Consider the following 18188-nt stretch of genomic DNA (forward strand, 5'->3'; position numbering starts at 1 on the left):
GGGCTGATTGGGGGGTTGGGGCACTGCCCCCTGTCACACTCAAGGCAGGGTCGATAGGAGGTTGAGGCGCCACCCCTGTCACGCACAGAGCAGGGCCCATCGGGGGTGGGGGGTGGGGCTCCTTACCCTGTCACACACAGAGTCGCAGGGCGATCAGGGGGTTTGGTCGCTGCCCCCTGTCACGCTGATCCCGGTGCCGGGAGGCCTCGCTGCTCCACTGATCCTGGTGCTGGGAGGCATATTACCCTTTTACTATATAGGATAGAAGCCTGGTGCACAGGTGGGGGCCGGCTGGTTTGCCCTGAAGGGTGTCCTGGATCAGGGTGCGGGTCCTGCTTGGGTGCCTGGCCAGCCTGGGTGAGGGGCTGAGGGCCGTTTTCAGGCTGGCGGGTGACTGAAGCTCCCAACCTGTCCTTTTTTCCTTTTTTTAAAAATTCTGGGCCAGCTTTAGCTCTGAGGCTCGGCTCCAGCTATGACACCTCCGCTGCTGAAAGCAGGTTTCTGGCCTTTGTTTACCTTCTGTATTCGAAACAATGTTGCGGTCCTGCTGGCTGAAGCCTGGGGTTTTGTTTAGCTTCTATATTTGTTACAATGTTGCTTAGAGTGCAGCTGAGAGGCCGGCAAGGCAGGCGGGGAAGCTTGGCTTCCTCCGTCACTGAAGCAAGCAAGCCTCCCTGTTCGCGTCAGCTGCCTGGCTGCCAACCGCCATCTTGGTTGGCAGTTAATTTGCATATCTCACTGATTAGCCAATGGGAAGGGTAGCGGCCGTACGGCTAATTACCATGTTTCTCTTTTATTAGATAGGATATATATTGTATTGATTTTTTTGCAGAGAGGAAGGGAGAGGGATAGCGAGTTAGAAACATCGATGAGAAACATTGATTCAGCTGCCTCCTGCATGCCCCCTACTGGGGATGTGCCCACAACCCAGGTACATGCCCTTGACCAGAATCGAACCTGGGACCCTTCAGTCTGCAGGCCAACACTCTATCCGCTGAGCCAAACCAGCCAGGGCACAGATACATTCTTGACAATGAAGTCCACATTGTCCTCAGGAAGAGTTTCACTCAATACTTCATGGTTCATTTCAACACTTTAATTTACTTCAGTTGTAACACTGACTGGAGCAAAGGTGACCACCAGGCCAGGCTGGAGAATGCTAGTCTCTACTCAGCCCACAGGGACAGCACCGACATTACGGATTTTGTAGCCATCCTGGAGGGGCAGGCACAAGGGCTTGTCAGTTAGATGAGTTGGTGGCAAGATGCAATGCAGCTTTAAGCACGATTCCTCTGGTGTTGCCATCTTTACCGGTGACTTTCCCGCCCTTGAACCAAGGCATGTCAGTACCTGGCTGCAGCATGTTGCCACCATTCCAACCAGAAATTGGCACCATGGCTACAGTATCAGTGTTGTAGCTAATTTTCTTAATGTAGGTGCTCACTTCATTTGCTATTTCCTTGTATCTCTTCTGGCTATAGGATGGCTCAGTGGAATCCATTTTGTTAACACCAACAATTACTTGTTTCACATCCAATGTGTAAGCCAGAAGGGCATGCTCACAGGTTTGCCCATTCGTGGAGTTTTCAGCTTAAAATTCACTAACACCAGCAGCAATAATCAGAACAGCATAGTCAGCCTGAGATGTGCCTGTAATCATGTTTTTTTAAATATATATTTTTATTTATTTCAGAGAGGAAGGGAGAGGGAAAGATAAGAAATGTCAGGGATGCCTCCTGCATGGCCCCTACTAGGGATCGAGCAACAACCCGGGCATGGGCCCTTGAGCAGAATCAAACCCGGGACCTTTCAATCCACAGGCTGAGGCTCTATCCACTGAGCCAAACCAACTAGGGCATGTAATCATGTTTTTTATAAAGTCTCCGTGTCCTGGGGCATCAATGATGGTCACATAATACAGTGGGGCCTTGACTTACGAGTTTAATTCGTTCCATGACAGAGCTTGTAACTCAGATTACTCGTATGTCAAATCAACAGTGAACGAGTGAGACACATGATGCTGGGCCGATGGTGTGACGTTCACTGTGACGTTCGCTGCGCCAACTAGCGGTGGGGTATCTGAAGCTGGCTCGTAACCCGAATTTTAGCTCGCAACTCAAAGCAAAAAATCGGCCGAGAGATGGCTCGTATCTTGAAAAACTCGTTAGTCGGGACACTCGTAAGTCAAGGCCCCACTGTACTTACTGGTCTCAATTTTCCCAGGGAGGTATCAATGGTGATACCACACTCAGGTTCAGCTTTTAGTTTATTTATCCAAGACCCAGGCATACTTGAAGGAGCCCTTTCCCATCTCAGTAGCTTCCTCACATGTGTGATATTTCTTTTGCCCATCCCACCACATTTGTAGATCAGATGGCCAGTAGTGGTAGACTTGCCAGAATCTGCATGTCCAACGATAATGATGTTGATATGAGTCTTTTCCTTTCCCATGTTGGCTTACATTTAGCAGTGGCTTTCCTGACACTTGTGTTCTGGTGGCAAACCCTTTGCAGAAAAGTCAGAGTAGATTTTAAATAGTTTTGGGGCTAAGGGAAGAAGTGTGCCTGAAAAAGGAAGGGTGGTTTAAAATAGTTCTGGATTATTTTTAAATTTTTTTAAATTGAACTTATTGGAATCACGTTGGTTAATAAAATTATATAGGTTTCAGGTGTACAATTCTATAACACATCATCTCTATATTATATGTGTTCACAAGTCAGCCTTCTGTCTTAGCATTTTTTTTCTTTTTTTTAAAAATATATTCTAGCCCTAACCGGTTTGGCTCAATGGATAGAGCGTCAGCCTTCGGACTCAGGGGTCCCAGGTTCAATTCTGGTCAAGGGCATGTACCTTGGTTGCGGGCATATACCCAGTGGGGAGTGTGCGGGAGGTGGCTGATCGATGTTTCTAACTCTCTATCCCTCTTCCTACCTCTCTGTAAAAAATAAATAAAATATATTTTAAAAATATATTCTATTGATTTTTTTTTACAGAGAGGAAGGAAGAGGGATAGTTAGAAACATTGATGAGAAACATCAATCAGCTGCCTCCTGCACACCTCCTACTGGGGATGTGCCTGCAACCAAGGTACATGTCCTTCACCAGAATCAAACCTGGGACCCTTCAGTCCGCAGGCTGATGCTCCATCCACTGAGCCAAACCGGTTAGGGCAGTATTTTTTTTTTATATATATATTTTATTGATTTCTTACAGAGAGGAAGGGAGAGGGATAGAGAGTTAGAAACATCGATGAGAGAGAAACATCCATCAACTGCCTCCTGCACACCTCCGACAGGGGCTGGGCCCGCAACCAAGGTACATGCCCCTGACTGGAATCAAACCCAGGACCCTTCAGTCCGCAGCCGACGCTCTATCCACTGAGCCAAACCAGTCAGGGCTAGGGCAGTATTTTTTATTTTTGCAAATATATATGAAACAAGAAGAATTAAGTAATTGGGAGGGGCCTTGGGCCTGGGCCACGCCCACATCAGGCCGCAAAACCCCGCCTCTCGCCCACAAATCAGCCGCGCCTCTTCTAAATCCCGCCCCCCCCAAATAAATAAATAAGTTCCGCCCAATCCTGTCCCACGCAGCCTTTCACACTGCAGCTAGGCCCTCTCCATCCCGCTGAGCCTGGTCCACGAAAGCCCACTGTCCTCGGTTCATCCCAGCCTATGCCTGGAACCGCGGACCAGCGTAGTCTGATTCCGCCGAAATAAAAACTCCGCCTCATTTAGCTTCTAGCCAATCAGATTCAAGATCCCGCCCTACGTATCCCTTCGCCACCTACCAAACCTCACCCCTAGCGAAGCACCAACCTATCAGCTTCCGAGACTCTTCAGCCTGGGCCAGGTCACCGTTCCACGCGCCCCGCGGCCCGCCGGACTACATTTCCCAGGAGGCGTCGCGCCCGCGCCGCACCACGTCCGGCTGCGAAGATGGCGGCTTCCTAGCGAGTCGGCAGCCCAGTCGGAGGGAGGCTGAGGCTACGGTGAGCAGAAGCGGGTGTTGAAAGCGTGTGGGGCTCGTCCCTCGAGGCCTAGCTCCCGTAGCCCTCGGGACCTAGCCGCCTGCCTCCTTGGAAGCTTCCGTTCCCAGCTCTGGTTTCTCCCGCAGCCTAGCCTCCACCCCTCTTCTACAGCTAGTTCCTTGGAGGTTGTGGGGCTGCGGGGCGCTCAGAGACCATCCCGGGCAGCCCGCACCCATTGCCCAGACAGGCAGGCTGTCCCGTTGGCGTCCTGCCTTTCCTCAAAGGGTCCTGTGGCACCCAGATCCCCGCCCCTCGCTTGTGCCGACACCCCCATGTACAGACACCCCCTAGGCAGCCCAGCGTCCACGGGGGAGAATCCTAGAGGTTATGATTCCTTTATTTACCAAGACATTTTCAGTTCCAGGTTACAGAAAACCCAACTCAATCTATCTGAAGCAAGAAAGGGGAATTAGTGGCGTATAGACTGGTTCCAGGTGCTCAGAACTCTGCCCGCTGTTCTCTGGGTGAGCATCACTCCCCTCGGCTCTTTCCTCTCTTGGAGGCTAAGGAGGCTCCTAGCAACTCTCTCCTTGTAGCTCCCAAGCTCTGCAACTCTAAGGAGCCCCTCTCCCCTAATGGCAGTGTTGTAAGTCTCAGAGCTGCCCCTCGCTGGCCTGTATTGGGTCATGTCCCCATTCCTGAGCCATTCACAGTAGCCAGTTGTGTTCACTGGCTTTGTAGTTGTTTTCACTACAGAAGTGTGCATGGAGGCTGTTACCTTAAGTTAGAGTGGATGCTTGGCTGATAAGTGTAAAGGCACCCATTCTACAGATGAGGAAACTGAGGCCCTGAGAGAAGTGACTCATAGTCGGTAAGCAGCAAGTGCCCTATCCTTCTGGGTAACCAAATGTTTCTGAAATTCCTAAGGGCAGAATTCTGGCTTCCCCCATCCCTGCTTCATCCAGCCACTCAGGAGCCATGGAGGTGGCAGAGCCCAGCAGCCCCACCGAGGAAGAAGAGGAGGAGGAGGAGGAAGAGCAGTCAGTGGAGCCAAGGCCCCGTACACGCTCCAACCCTGAGGGGGCTGAAGACCGGGCACTGGGGGCCCAGACCAGTGTGGGAAGCCGAAGTGAGGGTGAGGGTGAGGCGGCCAGTGCGGATGATGGGACCCCGAACGCTCTGGGAGCTGGCCCCAAGCCCTGGCAGGTGCCCCCACCAGCCCCTGAGGTCCAGGTGCGGACACCAAGGGTCAACTGTCCAGAGAAGGTGGTAAGTGAGAATTTGGCCGTAAGTTTCCTGGGGCTGCCGCAACAAATTACAGTGAGCTGGGGGGCTGAAAAAAACAAATTTATTCTCTGACAGTCCTGGAAACCAGAAGTCTGAAATCAAGATGTTGGCAGGGACCCCATTTTCTCCGGAGGCTCTCGGGGAGGGTCTTTCCTTACTCGTTCAGCTTTGGGGGGCTCCAGGCATCCTTGGCTGCGGCTGATCACTGCCATCTCTGTCTGTTTTCACATGGCCCTCCCCTCTCTGTCTTTGTGTCTCCTGTCTGTCATAAGAATACTTGTCACTGGATCAGATGATCTTCTTTCAATTTCTTTATTTTAATTACATCATCAAGGTCTCTAATTCTAAGTAAAGTCACATCTGAGGTTCTAGGCAAACATATCTTCTGGGGGCCACAGTTCAACCCATTATACCCTTATTTCCTTGTTTCTGTGTCACGTATTCTCTTGTTTGCTTACTCACTTATTAACCTGGACTTCTGGTCCAGCGCTCTTTCCCCTTGGCCACCAACTTCCAAAGTGGATAGCTTGACTGGGAACTGGGGGTCATCTTACCACCTTTCAGACAGGTCTGCCTAAAGAGGGCCAAGCATGTGGGGGCTGGTGTTAACATCCAGGCACCAGGGGCTGCCAGTCACAGTGCCTTCACCACCCTCCAACTTCATTGCAGATCATCTGCCTGGACCTGTCCGAGGAAATGTCACTGCCAAAATTGGAGTCGTTCAACGGGTGAGAGGGACATTTGAGGGCTTGAATGTGTAGCTACAACTTGGAGGGGCCCAGCCTGAAAAACACAGGGCTCTCTCTCTCAGACTCACACCATTGTGGTCTGGCTCGGGGCCTGGCGGAATCAGAGCATAGCGACAGTAACTGGTAATGGTACAGCGGTGGCCCTCGGGCTCTGTTCCAAGCATGTGAGAGGTATCAAGCAACCAGTCAATGTGTCCGTGGCACATCAATGTTTTTCTCCCTCCTCTCTCTCCCCTCCTCCCCCCTCCCTTCCACTCTCTAAAATCAATGTCATAGCAATGACTTGGAAACTCAGAGGAGCAGAGTAACTTGCCTGAGACCATAGCAAGTAGGTAGAGCAAGAATTCAGACTCATGCTTAGCTGACCCCAAAGGCCCTTGCCCTGAGCAGGCAGGGCTCTGTGATGTTGAGCAACAGAACCTGGAGAGGGTCTGAGAGGCTCTGGGAGATACTGAAGACAAGCATGCATCCCCCCGCCTCCCCGCCCCCCCCCCCCCCCCCCCCCCACACTGTGTGACGTGGGCCAGGGCCTCATTGTAGGGCTGGTGGAAGGTTCCCCAGGATGGACAGGTGAGGGGATATGCCTCGCCCCCAGGCCTGACTCTCCTTAACCACCCGCCTCATTCTCTGTCCCTCTCCAGCTCCAAAACCAATGCTCTCAATGTCTCCCAGAAGATGATTGAGATGTTTGTGCGGACAAAACACAAGATTGACAAAAGCCATGAGTTTGCACTGGTGGTGGTGAACGATGACACCGCCTGGGTGAGGCTGGGGCACCCTGGGGTACCCTGGGGGTAGGGACGAGTCTGGGTGCTCTGGGACCCCCTGGGGGCAGAGAGCACTTTGCTGAGGCCTGTGTTTCCCCACAGCTGTCTGGACTGACCTCCGACCCCCGTGAGCTCTGCAGCTGCCTCTACGACCTAGAGACGGCCTCCTGCTCCAACTTCAGTATCCTTCCAGGCAGAGGCACCTCAGGGGGCAGGGGGCGGCGTGGGAGGCTGGCCTGTCTTGTACCCAGAACCCAGGAAGCCTGAGCTTGGAGGGAGCCAACTTACATTGGATCAGGTCCAGATCTCAGCTCTGCTGCAGCAGGCTTGGGCCAGTCACCTCTCTGGCTTTCAGTTTCTTTTGAGCCTTGGCCAGTGTGCTCAGTGGTTAGAGCGTTGGCCTGCACACTGGAGGGTTGTGGGTTAGATTCCAGTCAAGGGCATGTACTTAGGTTGCATTTCTGATCCCCACCCCTGGTCGGGGCACATATGGGAAGCAACCAATCGATGTGTCTGTGGCACATCAATGTTTTTCTCCCCACCCACCCCCCTCCTCCTCCCTCCTCCCTTCCACTCTCTAAAATCAAAAATATCCTCACTTCTTGGGTGAGGATTTTAAAAAGAAAGAGAGCCCTAGCCAGTTTGGCTCAGTGGATAGAGCGTCAGCCTGTAGACCAAAGGGTCCTGGGTTTGATGCCAGTCAAGGGCGAGTACCTTGGTTGCAGGCTCCTCCCCGGCCGGGGCCCTGGTCAGGGCAAGTGCAGGAGGCAACCAATCAATGTGTTTCTCTCACACTGATGTTTCTCTCTGTCTTTCCCTCTCTCTTCCACTCTCTCTAAAATCAATGGAAAAATATCCTCAGGTGAGGATTAACAAAAAAAGAGAGTTTATTTGAGCCAAGCTGATGACATTGCCAGGAAGCAAAATCTCAAATGCTCCCCAGGCTCTCAGTTTCTTCATCTGTAAAATGAGAGGCAGGCTACCTCTTACCCCATGGGTCCCTGTCGAGGTAAAGTCGTAACACAGAAGCAAAACCAGCTGATTTGGACTCCGGATGTCAAAACTGCCCACAGGGGGAGCATTCCGTGCAGGGCCAATTATACATTTGGTGCCATTTGCTCAAAAAATGCGAATATGTGACTGAAAAGTCACAGTCACCACTACATCACATTTTTTAAAAAATACGTGTTTTTATTGATTTCAGAGAGGAAGGGAAAGGGAGAGAGAGAGAAACATCAATGATGAGAGAGAATCATTGATTGGCTGCCTCCTGCACACCCCCTACTGGGGATTGAGCCCGCAACCTGGGCCTGTGCCCTTGACTGGAACTGAACCCGGGACCCTTCAGTCTGTAGGCCGTCACTCTGTCCACTAAGCCAAACCAGCTAGGGCACTACATCACATTTTATGCTAATTTGAACATGAAAGGCTCACATGCAGCTCAAAACTTAGATAAAATATCATCCCTGTGAGCTAGAAAATGTGTGAGAGTTGGGAGGAGGGGAACAGGAGCACCCATAGCTCTTCGTAAGGGGCGTGGCCCTGGCCTGAGGGGAAGGGGCGTTTTGAATCACCAATGGTCTTCAGGGCATCTGATGTCAGCCCCCTCGTCTGTGATCTCTGCTGAGGACAACAGGCTCAGGCCACGGGGCTGGGGTCACACACGGTTTCCTGCACAGTGGGACCTGGCCCCAGGTTCTGAGGCACCTGGGGTCTCCTGGCATCAGGATGAGGGGAGTCATGCACCCTTCCCACCCGTGCTCTGCCGCCTGTGTTCTTAGCATCCCCACCAGATATGGAAGGTCTCTTCAGCCTCATGTAAGTCCTTTCTTCCCCGTATCTCACCCTCTGTATTAGGCCTATGGTGGCCCATGGCCCTCCACACCATTGTTGTAGCCCAGGAGGCTGCATACTCTTTCTATAAAAAGCCAGATAGTAAATGTGTTTGGCTTTGCAGATCATAACAACTGACTCTGCCTTAGGAATCCAAAGGCAACCACAAACTCTATGGACACAGTGAGCGTGGCCATCTCTCTATATAAAAGCCTAAGCAACCGGTGGACTGGTCAGTAGCTATAATGCACACTGACCACCAGGGGGCAGACTCTCAACGCAGGAGCTGCTGAGCTGCGTGACTTGGCAGGTGTGGTTCTCGGGTGATGCAAGCTGAACCAGAGAGGAAGCAGCCCAGTTCTGGGGTGTGTCATCCGAGACCAGCCCTCGCAATCCGGGCCTGTTGGGGGATGTTGGAGAGCCGGTTTCGGCCCGATCCCCGCAGGCCAGGCCGAGGGACCCCACCGGTGCACGGCCTCTAGTGTGTCAATAAATTTTATTGATAAGCACTGAATTTCATGTCATTTCCACATGTCATGAAATATTCATTTGATTTTCCCCCCTCCAGGTATTTAAAAATATAAATCCATTCTTAGTTTGTGGGCCCTACTATTCTAATCTCCATTTTCACCAGCCCCTGATGCTGGGCACAGAGCTTGTGTTGCCTTTAATTAACTTGGTACAAACATCTCAGCAAATTTTGCAAGTGAACCCATGAGGTAAACTCACAGTAGAGGACATACTTGATTAAGGGGGGGATTATTTTGCTAGACACTGCCAAAGTACTGCCTCAGAAATTAACCGTTTATTTCCCCTGGCCGGACTGATCATGCTGCTGAAAGCTCTGCTTGTGTGATAGAGCTTTTCTCTGAGCCTTTCATTCATTTTAAAGCCGTTTGGCATTCCTGTAGTGATTTGTCTATTTGTCCCCTTTACCGGTTTTTCTATGAGGAAGTTGGCTTTTTTCTTGTGAAGGACCAGATTTGCTTTTTACATAGGAAGGACCTTGCCCTCTGCCTAGTGCCCTCTGCCCGTGAGATCCAGTTGTGGCCAAGTAGGGAAATGTGTCTTGATTTAGATAAAAGATTAAGTCCCTTCCTAAGAGTTCCTGGCCTGATGGGGCAGGGCCAACTCCAGGTGATGGGGGACACTCAGGGTGGGCGGAGCAGGCTTCAGCTTTGGGTTTAGCAAAACAGAAGAGGTCAGGCAGAGAGTAAGGCTGGGGAGGTGCTCTGGGCAGAGAGAACAGCATGTGGGAAGGTTTAAAGACACCAGTAAACTGGGGAGGGGACAGGTGGGGCTCTGCATGCCCAGCAAGGAGCTGGCTCTCCAAAGGTGATGAAGGGAGGGACCCCCAGAATTGTTCTCATCTGTCCCCTTACTGTGCAGTCAACAGAAGACGGAGCTGCCAGTCACGGAGAATGTGCAGACGATCCCACCCCCATATGTGGTCCGTACCATCCTTGTCTACAGCCGTCCACCCTGCCAGCCCCAGTTCTCCCTGACTGAGCCCATGAAGGTGACTGAGGCCTGGGAGAGGGTGGTGAGACACTAGGAGGGATTTCCTGAGCAGAGGACTGGGGCACCTGTGGCAGGTTCCGAGTCTGAGGCAGATGCTGGGGAATTGTCATGGAGCACAGGGTCACTGAGTCTCAAAGGCTGGTGTTCTTGACCTGCAGAAAATGTTCCAGTGCCCATATTTCTTCTTTGATGTTGTTTACATCCACAATGGCACCGACGAGAAGGAGGAGGAGATGAGCTGGAAGGTGAGGCTGTGGCAGGTGTGGGCGACAGGTGGGTGTAGATGGGACGTCTTAGAACCCATCTACCCTGGGTCTCAGGGATCCCAACTTCTGGCTCCTGGTCATTCGGTCATTTGACAACCATTTCCACGCGGTCTGCTGGGAGCTCAGGGGGTCTGTTGTGACGGGGGCCTGCTTCTCCCTCCCTGCTTTTGCCTTGGCTGTGCCCTCTTCTTGGAGCACCCTTCCCTCCCTGCCTACCCAGACTCTGCTGGTCATTCACGTCCCAGCCCTGAACTAGCTGTGGGGCTTCAAGTGGGCCACTTACTTCTTTGAGCCTCAGTTTACCCAGCTGAACAGGGGGTGTTGAGGCCAGCTCCTACTCATACCTCAATATTTAAACCAAAAGTGTCTATTGAGGGCAGCCTTCCCTGCTCCTCAGGAAGATCAGCATGGGGACTGGGGGGTAGTTTACTAGCCCCCCTTGGAGCCTCCAACTGACTCCAGTTTGGAGGCTCCAAGGCTGAGACCTGTCGGTGTCCCTAACACGGGGCGGGGAGCATAGAGTGTTTGCTGAAGGCAGGAATGTTTTCTGCCTGGAAAACTCTTCACCCTTAAGAACCTACCCCTGGTGCCTCCTCCTCTGGGAAGCCCTCCCGGGGCAAGGAAGGCCTGGCAGGGAGCCCTTGCTTGAAGAGTCCCTCCCTGGCCCCACAGGACATGTTTGCCTTCATGGGCAGCCTGGATACCAAGGGCACCAGCTACAAGTATGAGGTGGCACTGGCTGGGCCAGCCCTGGAGCTGCACAACTGTATGGCTAAGCTGCTGGCTCACCCGTTGCAACGGCCCTGCCAGAGCCATGCCTCCTACAGCCTGCTGGAGGAGGAGGAGGAAGCCACTGAGGTTGAGGCCACTGTCTGAACCTTCCCTGTGCGTCCAACCTGGTACCACGAAACCTAGAGTGCTGGTTCTTAAACTCCGCTCCGTGGGACCCCTGGGGGACTTCAAGGAAGCACTTGGTTACTTCGGAGCCCTGGAAGGAAACCCATTATTCCAGGAAGCAACCCAGGACTGTGGACACCCATGATTCCCAGTCCATATTTCAGTCCCCAGTTTGCCAATTGTAATGTGTTCTTCCCTGTGTGACTTTTGTCACCAGAATAAAACCTGAGAAATCTCTAACCGAGGTCCACACCAGTCGCCTTGTGTTAATTAGGATCTTCGTGGTTGAAGGTGACAGAAAACCCACCCAATGAACAGCAAGGGGAATCGCTTGGTTCTGGCGGATAAGCCATGGTGCAGCTTCAGGCTTGCCTACATCCAGCTGTTCAGACATTCCGGGAGGCGGAAAAATACCTACCAAAAGGGGCTCCTGGTGGCTAGTTGGTCTCATGTTAAAAAACAAAAGGAGCCCAGGAACCTTTGCCTCTCATGCAAACCCAGCTTCAGGGAGAACTATCTGCCTTCTGCACTGAAATGCCTGCCTGCCTGCCAGCATTGTGTTCCTGCTGGTGAGCCAACTCATATAAAGGAATTCCTGGAATCATATTTCAACCAACAGGATGGAGATAACCCCTCTGTCCAATCGGAGCTGAGGAACTATAGTCTCTGTTAGCATCTTTAAAGAATATATATATATATATATATATATATATATATATATATAAAATTGATTTCAGAGAGGGAGAAATAGAAACATCAATGATGAGAATCACTAATTGGCTGCCTCCTGCATGCCCCACACTGGGGATCAAGCCCACAACCCGGGCATATGCCTTGATGGGGAATTGAACTGTGACCTGGTTCTTAGCTCTGTTAGCATCTTTGATGAATCAGAATGGCTCCACTCCTTAGTGCTTTTTGGGCCAATCAAACTGATGATTTGGGGTAGTAATTTGCATGAGAACAGGCTAATTAAGGGTCAGGGGCTGGGGCTTCCCTATATAAGTTTGATTATGGCTGGGCAATGCTTGTTCCTTTTCCACTAAAGACTGATTCCTTGCCTGGAGCTGAAACAATTTGCCAGAGGGCTGTGTTGTTCTATTTCGAGATGTTTGCTCTGAATAAAGTATCTTCTTTCACTGCACCCTACATTGGGGATTTCTGTTGGCATTGACTTGGCACCATGACGATTGGTTGACAGTTGTGACCACTGCCCAACCCCCCTACTGCTGGCCTTGCCTGGGTCATGGGCCAGAGCTCTGGGATATTCAGATTGTTCAGGCCTGGATCAAGCCTCTCCTGAGAAGGGGAGGACTACAGGTTCCAGGATATAGTGTGGATGCTCCCCAGAAGGGAGACAAGACAGGCACAACAGGGCCACTACTCAACTATCTGGATAATGAGCAACAGTGAAAGAAGTTTACCAGATAGATTCTCAGTTCCATATAAAATTAAAATGGCCTTATTGAGCAACAGCTTTCCTTCCCATAGCATTTATTGGGCACCCGTGTGCCCGGACCCTGTGATGAAACGCTGGCTCAACATCACACCAGCCTGGAAGGGATTCTCCCATTTTGCAGATGGGAACACTAAGGCCCAGTGCCCCAAAGGCACGACCTCCTGGCTCCCCGAGACTGCAAACAGGCGACGCGGAGCTAGAGGCGGGAGCTGATAATTAAATTTGCGCGCTAATGGAGGCCTCTTCGGCGTGGGCACCTCCAAGTCACCGGGTCGTAGCTCCGCCCCCTTCAGCAGGATGTGTCCGCGTTTTGAGACCAGAAAATGGCACACCCGGCGGCCTCCACCCGCCCAGGCTCTCCCTGAGCACGAGCACCGCTCGAGGTCGCGGACCTGAGTGGGCACTGAAGCTCGAATCCCAAAGTGTGCCAGGCAGGTGCGGCGCGGGGAAGCCTGGCTGGGTACCCTCCCGGGCACCCGGGTGCTGAGACCGGAGCCCGGGGCGGGGCGGCGCGTGCGCACAAGGTCACCGCGGGAAGTTTGAACCTGTCAGGCTGGGCCTCGGGGCTGGGGACAGCACGGGCATGGGCGCCGCAGCGGAGCTGGCTTGGCGGCTGCGGGCAGCGCTGCAGGAGGAGGAGCCGCAGTGAGGACGGGACCGGGGCGGGCGGACCGGGCAGGGGGCGAGGGTGGCGGTCCACTCTGACCCCCTGATCGCAGGGCTGTGGAGGAGCTGCTGCGCCGCGGCGCGGACCCCAACCTGGTGCTAGCGGACGGCGCGGCAGCTGTCCACCTGGCGGCGGGAGCCCGGCACCCACGCGCTCTGCGCTGCCTCAAGGCTCTGCTGTGTCGAGGCGGGAACCCCAACGTGCGGTGAGGCGGGTCTGGGCTCTGAGCGGGGCCTTCCGCGTAGGGAAGGGGGCTCCCCAGCCGGAAAGCGTGGCCTCGGAGTCCCGGAGAGTGCATCCCACGTTCCAAGGGTGGGGATTCGGCACCCCAGGGAGGAGCTTGTGGAACTCGGGGAGGGATCCTGAGAGCCCAAAGGGCGAGGGCGAGGGTCCCAGAATGAGGGTGAGGGATGGGGTTGCGCTCGGGCCAAAATGGGGATCGAAGTTTCTGGTCCAGGGATGGAATCTCTAGGGTCAGAGAGCAGAGATTTGAGTCCCAGGCCGAGGGCGTAGGATCTAGGTTCCGAGGGTGTCTCAGGCTGGAGGGTGGAGATGGGGGACAGAGTCCGAGGACACCCCTCGGCTCCTGCCCCAGATCGGCCGAGGCGCTGACACCGCTACACGTGGCCGCCGCCTGGGGCTGTAGCCGCAGCCTGGAGCTGCTGCTGAGCCAGGGAGCCGACCCCCGGCTGCTCGACCAGGTGAGGGGCCCTGGAGGAGCGGAGGGGCCGACCTGGAGAGCGGGAGGAAGGGGGGAAAGAGGGCTTCGGTGGTGATCGCGCCTCCGCAGGATGGACTCCGGCCACTGGACCTGGCAGAACAGCAAGGGCACCAGGACTGTGTGCGCGTCCTGAGGGAGCTCCCAAAGCTGACTAGGACCCCTCCCCGGACCCGGTTAGAGACCCAGGAGCCGGAGCCTACGCCCAGCGGTGAGTGAGGCCTGTGGGGAGACAGCGGCTTGGCCTAGGGACCAGCTTATCGTGTCTCTCACTGATTTCCACCGTCTCCCGCTGGTCCTGACTGACTCACGTCCAGGGTCTCTGGTCAGCTCTCGCTGCCTTCACTCATTCTCTTTTCCCTTTGACTCCAGCCACCTGTTGCTGATCCAACTCCCATCTCTGCCCCGTCCCCTCCCCCCCACCCCCCGACCCCAACTCCCATCCTCTGCTGCAGGCTCAGCCCTCAAGAGAAAGGGGCTGGATGACAGCCCCTTTGGACCTCCCAGTGTGATGCTGGACTCCACGGGCCTGGGCAGCAGGGACAGCAGGGACAGGGACCTGGAGGCTAGCCCTGGACCCTCCAGCCTCCTCGCCTGCCCTGAAGTTGCTGACAAGGATGGCGGCTTGGAGTCCTCCCCTGGGTGCTGGGACTGCAGCTCAGATGCCTCCTTCGTCACAGCAGTCGAGGCTTCTGGATCCAAGGACCCAGCCCCGCATACATACCCCCGGGCTGGGCCATTGCCCAGGCAACAACTCCTGCCTCATATCCGACCATCCCAGAGGAGGCTAAAGTCTCCGGACACCCCACAGCCGGAACATGGAGCCATCATGACGGACAAGGAGGCCGAATTAAAAGCCCTCCTACAGGCCCTGACTCTGACCTCCCATTCCCACACGTCCCTCCCAGAGAGGAGCCCAGCCCACAGCCCCCCTCCGCAACCGCTGCCTGGACCCCTCGACTTCCACTTCCTCACAGATGACCAATCGTCCCTGGACAGTGAGGGGGGCGCCCTCTGGCTGACGGAGGACGAGGTGCATTCCACAGGGGGCAGGGACCCAGTCCGCTCTGGCGGGTGTCTGCCAGTCATGTCTGACCTGGAACTGCTGCAGAGGCTCCGGGCTCTGGGTGAGAGCCCAGGCCCCGTCACGCCCTTCACCCGGCCACATTACCTCCGACGACTCCAAGAAGCCCAGGCTGCTCCTGGTTAGTCCCTTCCGGGCATCCGGAGACTCCCGGCTCTCCGTGCCACTTCTCTCTTCATCTCTGGGAACCACCCCTTCCTCTGTCTCTCTTGACTCAGTTTCCCCTCCCAGGCCCAGACTTTTCAGGGCACAGCCCAGAGCTGACTGAGGCCCTGAGGACAGGCCGAATCCCAGACGCCCAGGCAGATGAGGATGCACTTGCCCAGCAATTTGAGCAGCCGGATCCCAGCAGAAGGTGGCGGGAGGGGGTAGTGAAGTCCAGTTTCACGTATCTGCTGCTGGACCCCAGGTACTCAGAAGTGGGAGCTGGGCATTCTGGGGTTGGTTCCTACATAAATGCACGTCCTCCGAGGGGAACTGACCCCTCTCTCTGGTCCTAAGCTTCATCTAGAAAAGGCAGTTGGAACTAATTCAAGCCGCTGAGTGTCTTTGGGCGCTGCCTTATAAACTGTGGGTCGCTGGATGTGAGTTGTATATACCCTGTGACCTTAGAGAGTTTCTCTAGGGCTACTCTTGTCACTTTTTCCTCTTTGAGCCAAGCCTTTTCATCCAGGGAGACTCGGAACCTGCCAGCACGAGCCTCCTCACTAACTCCAGCTGAATGCCTTCGGACTTTCGTCCACGCCATCTTCTATGTGGGCAAGGGGACCCGGGCCCGGCCCAATGTTCACCTCTGGGAGGCCCTTGGCTACCGTGGGAGGTCAGGAAAGCAGGTATGAGGATAAGTACCAGGGTCAGGGCAGGGACAGCCAGGCCGTGGGCAGGTAGAGGAAGAAGGGAATTGGGAGGCAGACCCCTGACCTTGCCCCGGCCCCCTAGGCCTGCCCCAAAGTGCGCCAGATCTTGGACATTTGGGCTAGTGGTCGTGGAGTCGTGTCCCTGCATTGCTTCCAGCATGTGGTCGCTGTGGAGGCTTACACTCGAGAGGCGTGTCTTGTGGAGGCTCTAGGTGGGTGCCTGGCTTGTGGGGGGAAGGGTCACAGGAAAGGCACTTGCTCTACCAATTCCCTCACCCCTGCCCTCTCAGGGCTGTTAATTTGTTCAATGAGCAATTATTGAGCACCAGTGATGTACCTCATATGCACATATTTTGCTCCATGGGTTTATACCTGCTTAAGGGGAACACACAGTGGGTTCACTGTCACATTTCTCTACCTGGAATTCACTGAGGCTACCCCTGTGACCTCACTCCCAATCTCTCCAGGGATCCAGACACTGACCAACCAGAAACAAGGACACTGCTATGGAGTGGTGGCGAGCTGGTCACCCAGCCGCCGCCGCCGCTTGGGAGTGCATCTGTTGCATCGCGCCCTCCTTGTCTTCCTGGCTGAGGGCGAGCGAGAGTTGCGACCCCAAGACATCCAGGCCTGTGGCTGAGCACTGGGAAATTGCCCATCCGGGCCGGGTGGAGGTCAGGGTGTTTGAATGTTGCAGCTGCCCTGTGCTGAAAGCAGCCCTCCACCTCTGGTTCTAGAAGGTTGGTGTTGCGGGGGGGGGGGGGGGGGGGGGGATGAGAAGCAGGGAAGACCTCCCCCTCAAGCTAAGGGAGGACTCTGTTACAGATGGAACTGCTGGGGAGGTAGTGAACTCCCCATCATGGGAGGAGAACAAGTGGACCAGAAGGTTCTTTGAAACATTTAGTACTTTGGAACGTGCCGGGGCTTTGGCAGTTTGGGCCTGTCTGTGTAGACAAAGTCCACTTTGATCTTCCAGGCACGGGGGGCCCACACTGTGGGCTGGGAGCTTCCTCAGCTACATGAAGGGAAGCTACCCAGTTCAAGAGCTGGGTCCTGCTGCTGCCAGAGGTGGTACCTCAGACCAGTCACTTGTCTGTCTGAGCCTCAGTGTCCTCAGTAGGGCCAGTGAGGTCCTGCCTCAGGGGATTGTGGGGATCGGATGGGACTCAGAGCCAGAGGTGACCCAGGTGGAAAGTCTCCTGGGTAAGGGCAGTGCCCTGAGTCTCAAGGTGCCAAGTGTGTCTGGTGATAGGCCAGGGCTAGGGAGCTGGTGGGTTGTGGGTATAAGACACCATCCCTGGGGGTCACTGTGCAATGCAAGCTTCCTGGCATTGCTTCTCTGAGCCTGTTTCTGCCACCATAAAATGGGATCAATAACCCCAAGTTCTGGTGGTGCTCTGTGATTTCGGATTAGTCACATTTGCAAAGAGTTTCAGTAAGATGCCAGGCTGTGGCGCTGGCGAGGTGCTGGCGGGATCATTTATGTTTTCCAGAAGTTGTTTCTTCAGAGCGTCCAGTGCGTTAGGGACTTGGGGAAATCGGCTGCCTCATTGGTTTCACTGTCTCCTCCTCATTGCAGCTTCGGCTAACCAAGTTCCGTAGTTCGACTCTAACCTGGACGGAGGTTCACCCACTCAGGTTCCTCCACTTTAGAGCCCATGATGCGACCCCCACCCCACCCCCGCTTCCCCTCCCAGCCTCCAGAGCGGGCCTGGGCTCCCCCATTCTAATGGAACTGAAGAAACCTCTCTCTGAGCCGAGCAGCTTCCCAAACACCAAGTCTCCTGATAAAGTGACAGCAATTAAAACGGTGTCATCTACCCAGGAATTCGCAAACAGGTCGCTAGGAAAGAGTCCAGAGACCTCCAAAATCCCCAAAGAGATGGGCTTGGTCTAACGGAGTTTCCCAGCCCCTGCTCCACTGATGCTCCAGCCCAGTTCCTTCGGGGGTGCGGGCTGTCCTGTGCATCGCAAGGCGCCAGGAGGCATCCCTGGACTCCACCCACCAGGGGTCACTATCGCCCTCCACCTCCCAGATGTGGCCCAACTGTCTCCAGAATTTCCCAAGGAACAGCTGTGCCCCTGGTGAGAGCCACTGGACTAAAGTGGCGCA

The 18188-nt window shown here is 54.5% G+C and overlaps 2 protein-coding genes across 7 annotated transcripts; both read left to right on the forward strand.

Moving 5' to 3' along the window:
- Positions 1-3910: 3910 nt before the first annotated feature.
- On the forward strand, positions 3911-12439 carry BABAM1 (BRISC and BRCA1 A complex member 1). 6 transcript variants are annotated; one of them, XM_070416350.1, is made up of 10 exons: positions 3911-3991; positions 4389-4494; positions 4898-5239; positions 5927-5985; positions 6648-6768; positions 6876-6954; positions 8567-8591; positions 9996-10125; positions 10286-10372; positions 11066-12439. In XM_070416350.1, exons 3-10 carry the CDS (start codon positions 4949-4951, stop codon positions 11267-11269), a joined length of 996 nt encoding a protein of 331 aa, XP_070272451.1. In that variant the 5' UTR covers positions 3911-3991; positions 4389-4494; positions 4898-4948; the 3' UTR covers positions 11270-12439. The 6 variants fall into 6 exon arrangements, with proteins under 6 accessions (XP_070272451.1, XP_070272456.1, XP_070272452.1 ...); XM_070416355.1 differs by having other exon boundaries at positions 11565-12439; XM_070416351.1 differs by having other exon boundaries at positions 4903-5239.
- An 886-nt stretch (positions 12440-13325) lies between these two features.
- Positions 13326-16766, forward strand: ANKLE1 (ankyrin repeat and LEM domain containing 1). The gene is made up of 9 exons (XM_070416362.1): positions 13326-13394; positions 13469-13621; positions 14012-14117; positions 14207-14345; positions 14590-15339; positions 15450-15627; positions 15892-16051; positions 16158-16287; positions 16543-16766. The coding sequence occupies exons 1-9, from the start codon at positions 13333-13335 to the stop codon at positions 16713-16715; spliced, it is 1851 nt and encodes a 616-aa protein (XP_070272463.1). The 5' UTR covers positions 13326-13332; the 3' UTR covers positions 16716-16766.
- Positions 16767-18188: the final 1422 nt, after the last annotated feature.

Source organism: Myotis yumanensis, unplaced genomic scaffold (assembly GCF_028538775.1).
Source record: "Myotis yumanensis isolate MYYU_CA2020_CCGP unplaced genomic scaffold, mMyoYum1.0.hap1 SCAF_5, whole genome shotgun sequence".
Lineage (NCBI taxonomy): Eukaryota > Metazoa > Chordata > Mammalia > Chiroptera > Vespertilionidae > Myotis > Myotis yumanensis.

Coding starts and splice junctions, on each gene's coding strand:
- ANKLE1 (XM_070416362.1), top strand. CDS start 13,333: ATGGGCGCCGCAGCGGAGCTGGCTTGGCGGCTGCGGGCAGCGCTGCAG. Junction 16,052..16,157: donor GTGGGAGGTCAGGAAAGCAG/GTATGAGGATAA, acceptor CCGGCCCCCTAG/GCCTGCCCCAAAGTGCGCCA. Junction 16,288..16,542: donor GTGTCTTGTGGAGGCTCTAG/GTGGGTGCCTGG, acceptor CAATCTCTCCAG/GGATCCAGACACTGACCAAC.
- BABAM1 (XM_070416350.1), top strand. CDS start 4,949: ATGGAGGTGGCAGAGCCCAGCAGCCCCACCGAGGAAGAAGAGGAGGAG. Junction 5,240..5,926: donor TCAACTGTCCAGAGAAGGTG/GTAAGTGAGAAT, acceptor ACTTCATTGCAG/ATCATCTGCCTGGACCTGTC. Junction 10,373..11,065: donor AGGAGGAGATGAGCTGGAAG/GTGAGGCTGTGG, acceptor CTGGCCCCACAG/GACATGTTTGCCTTCATGGG.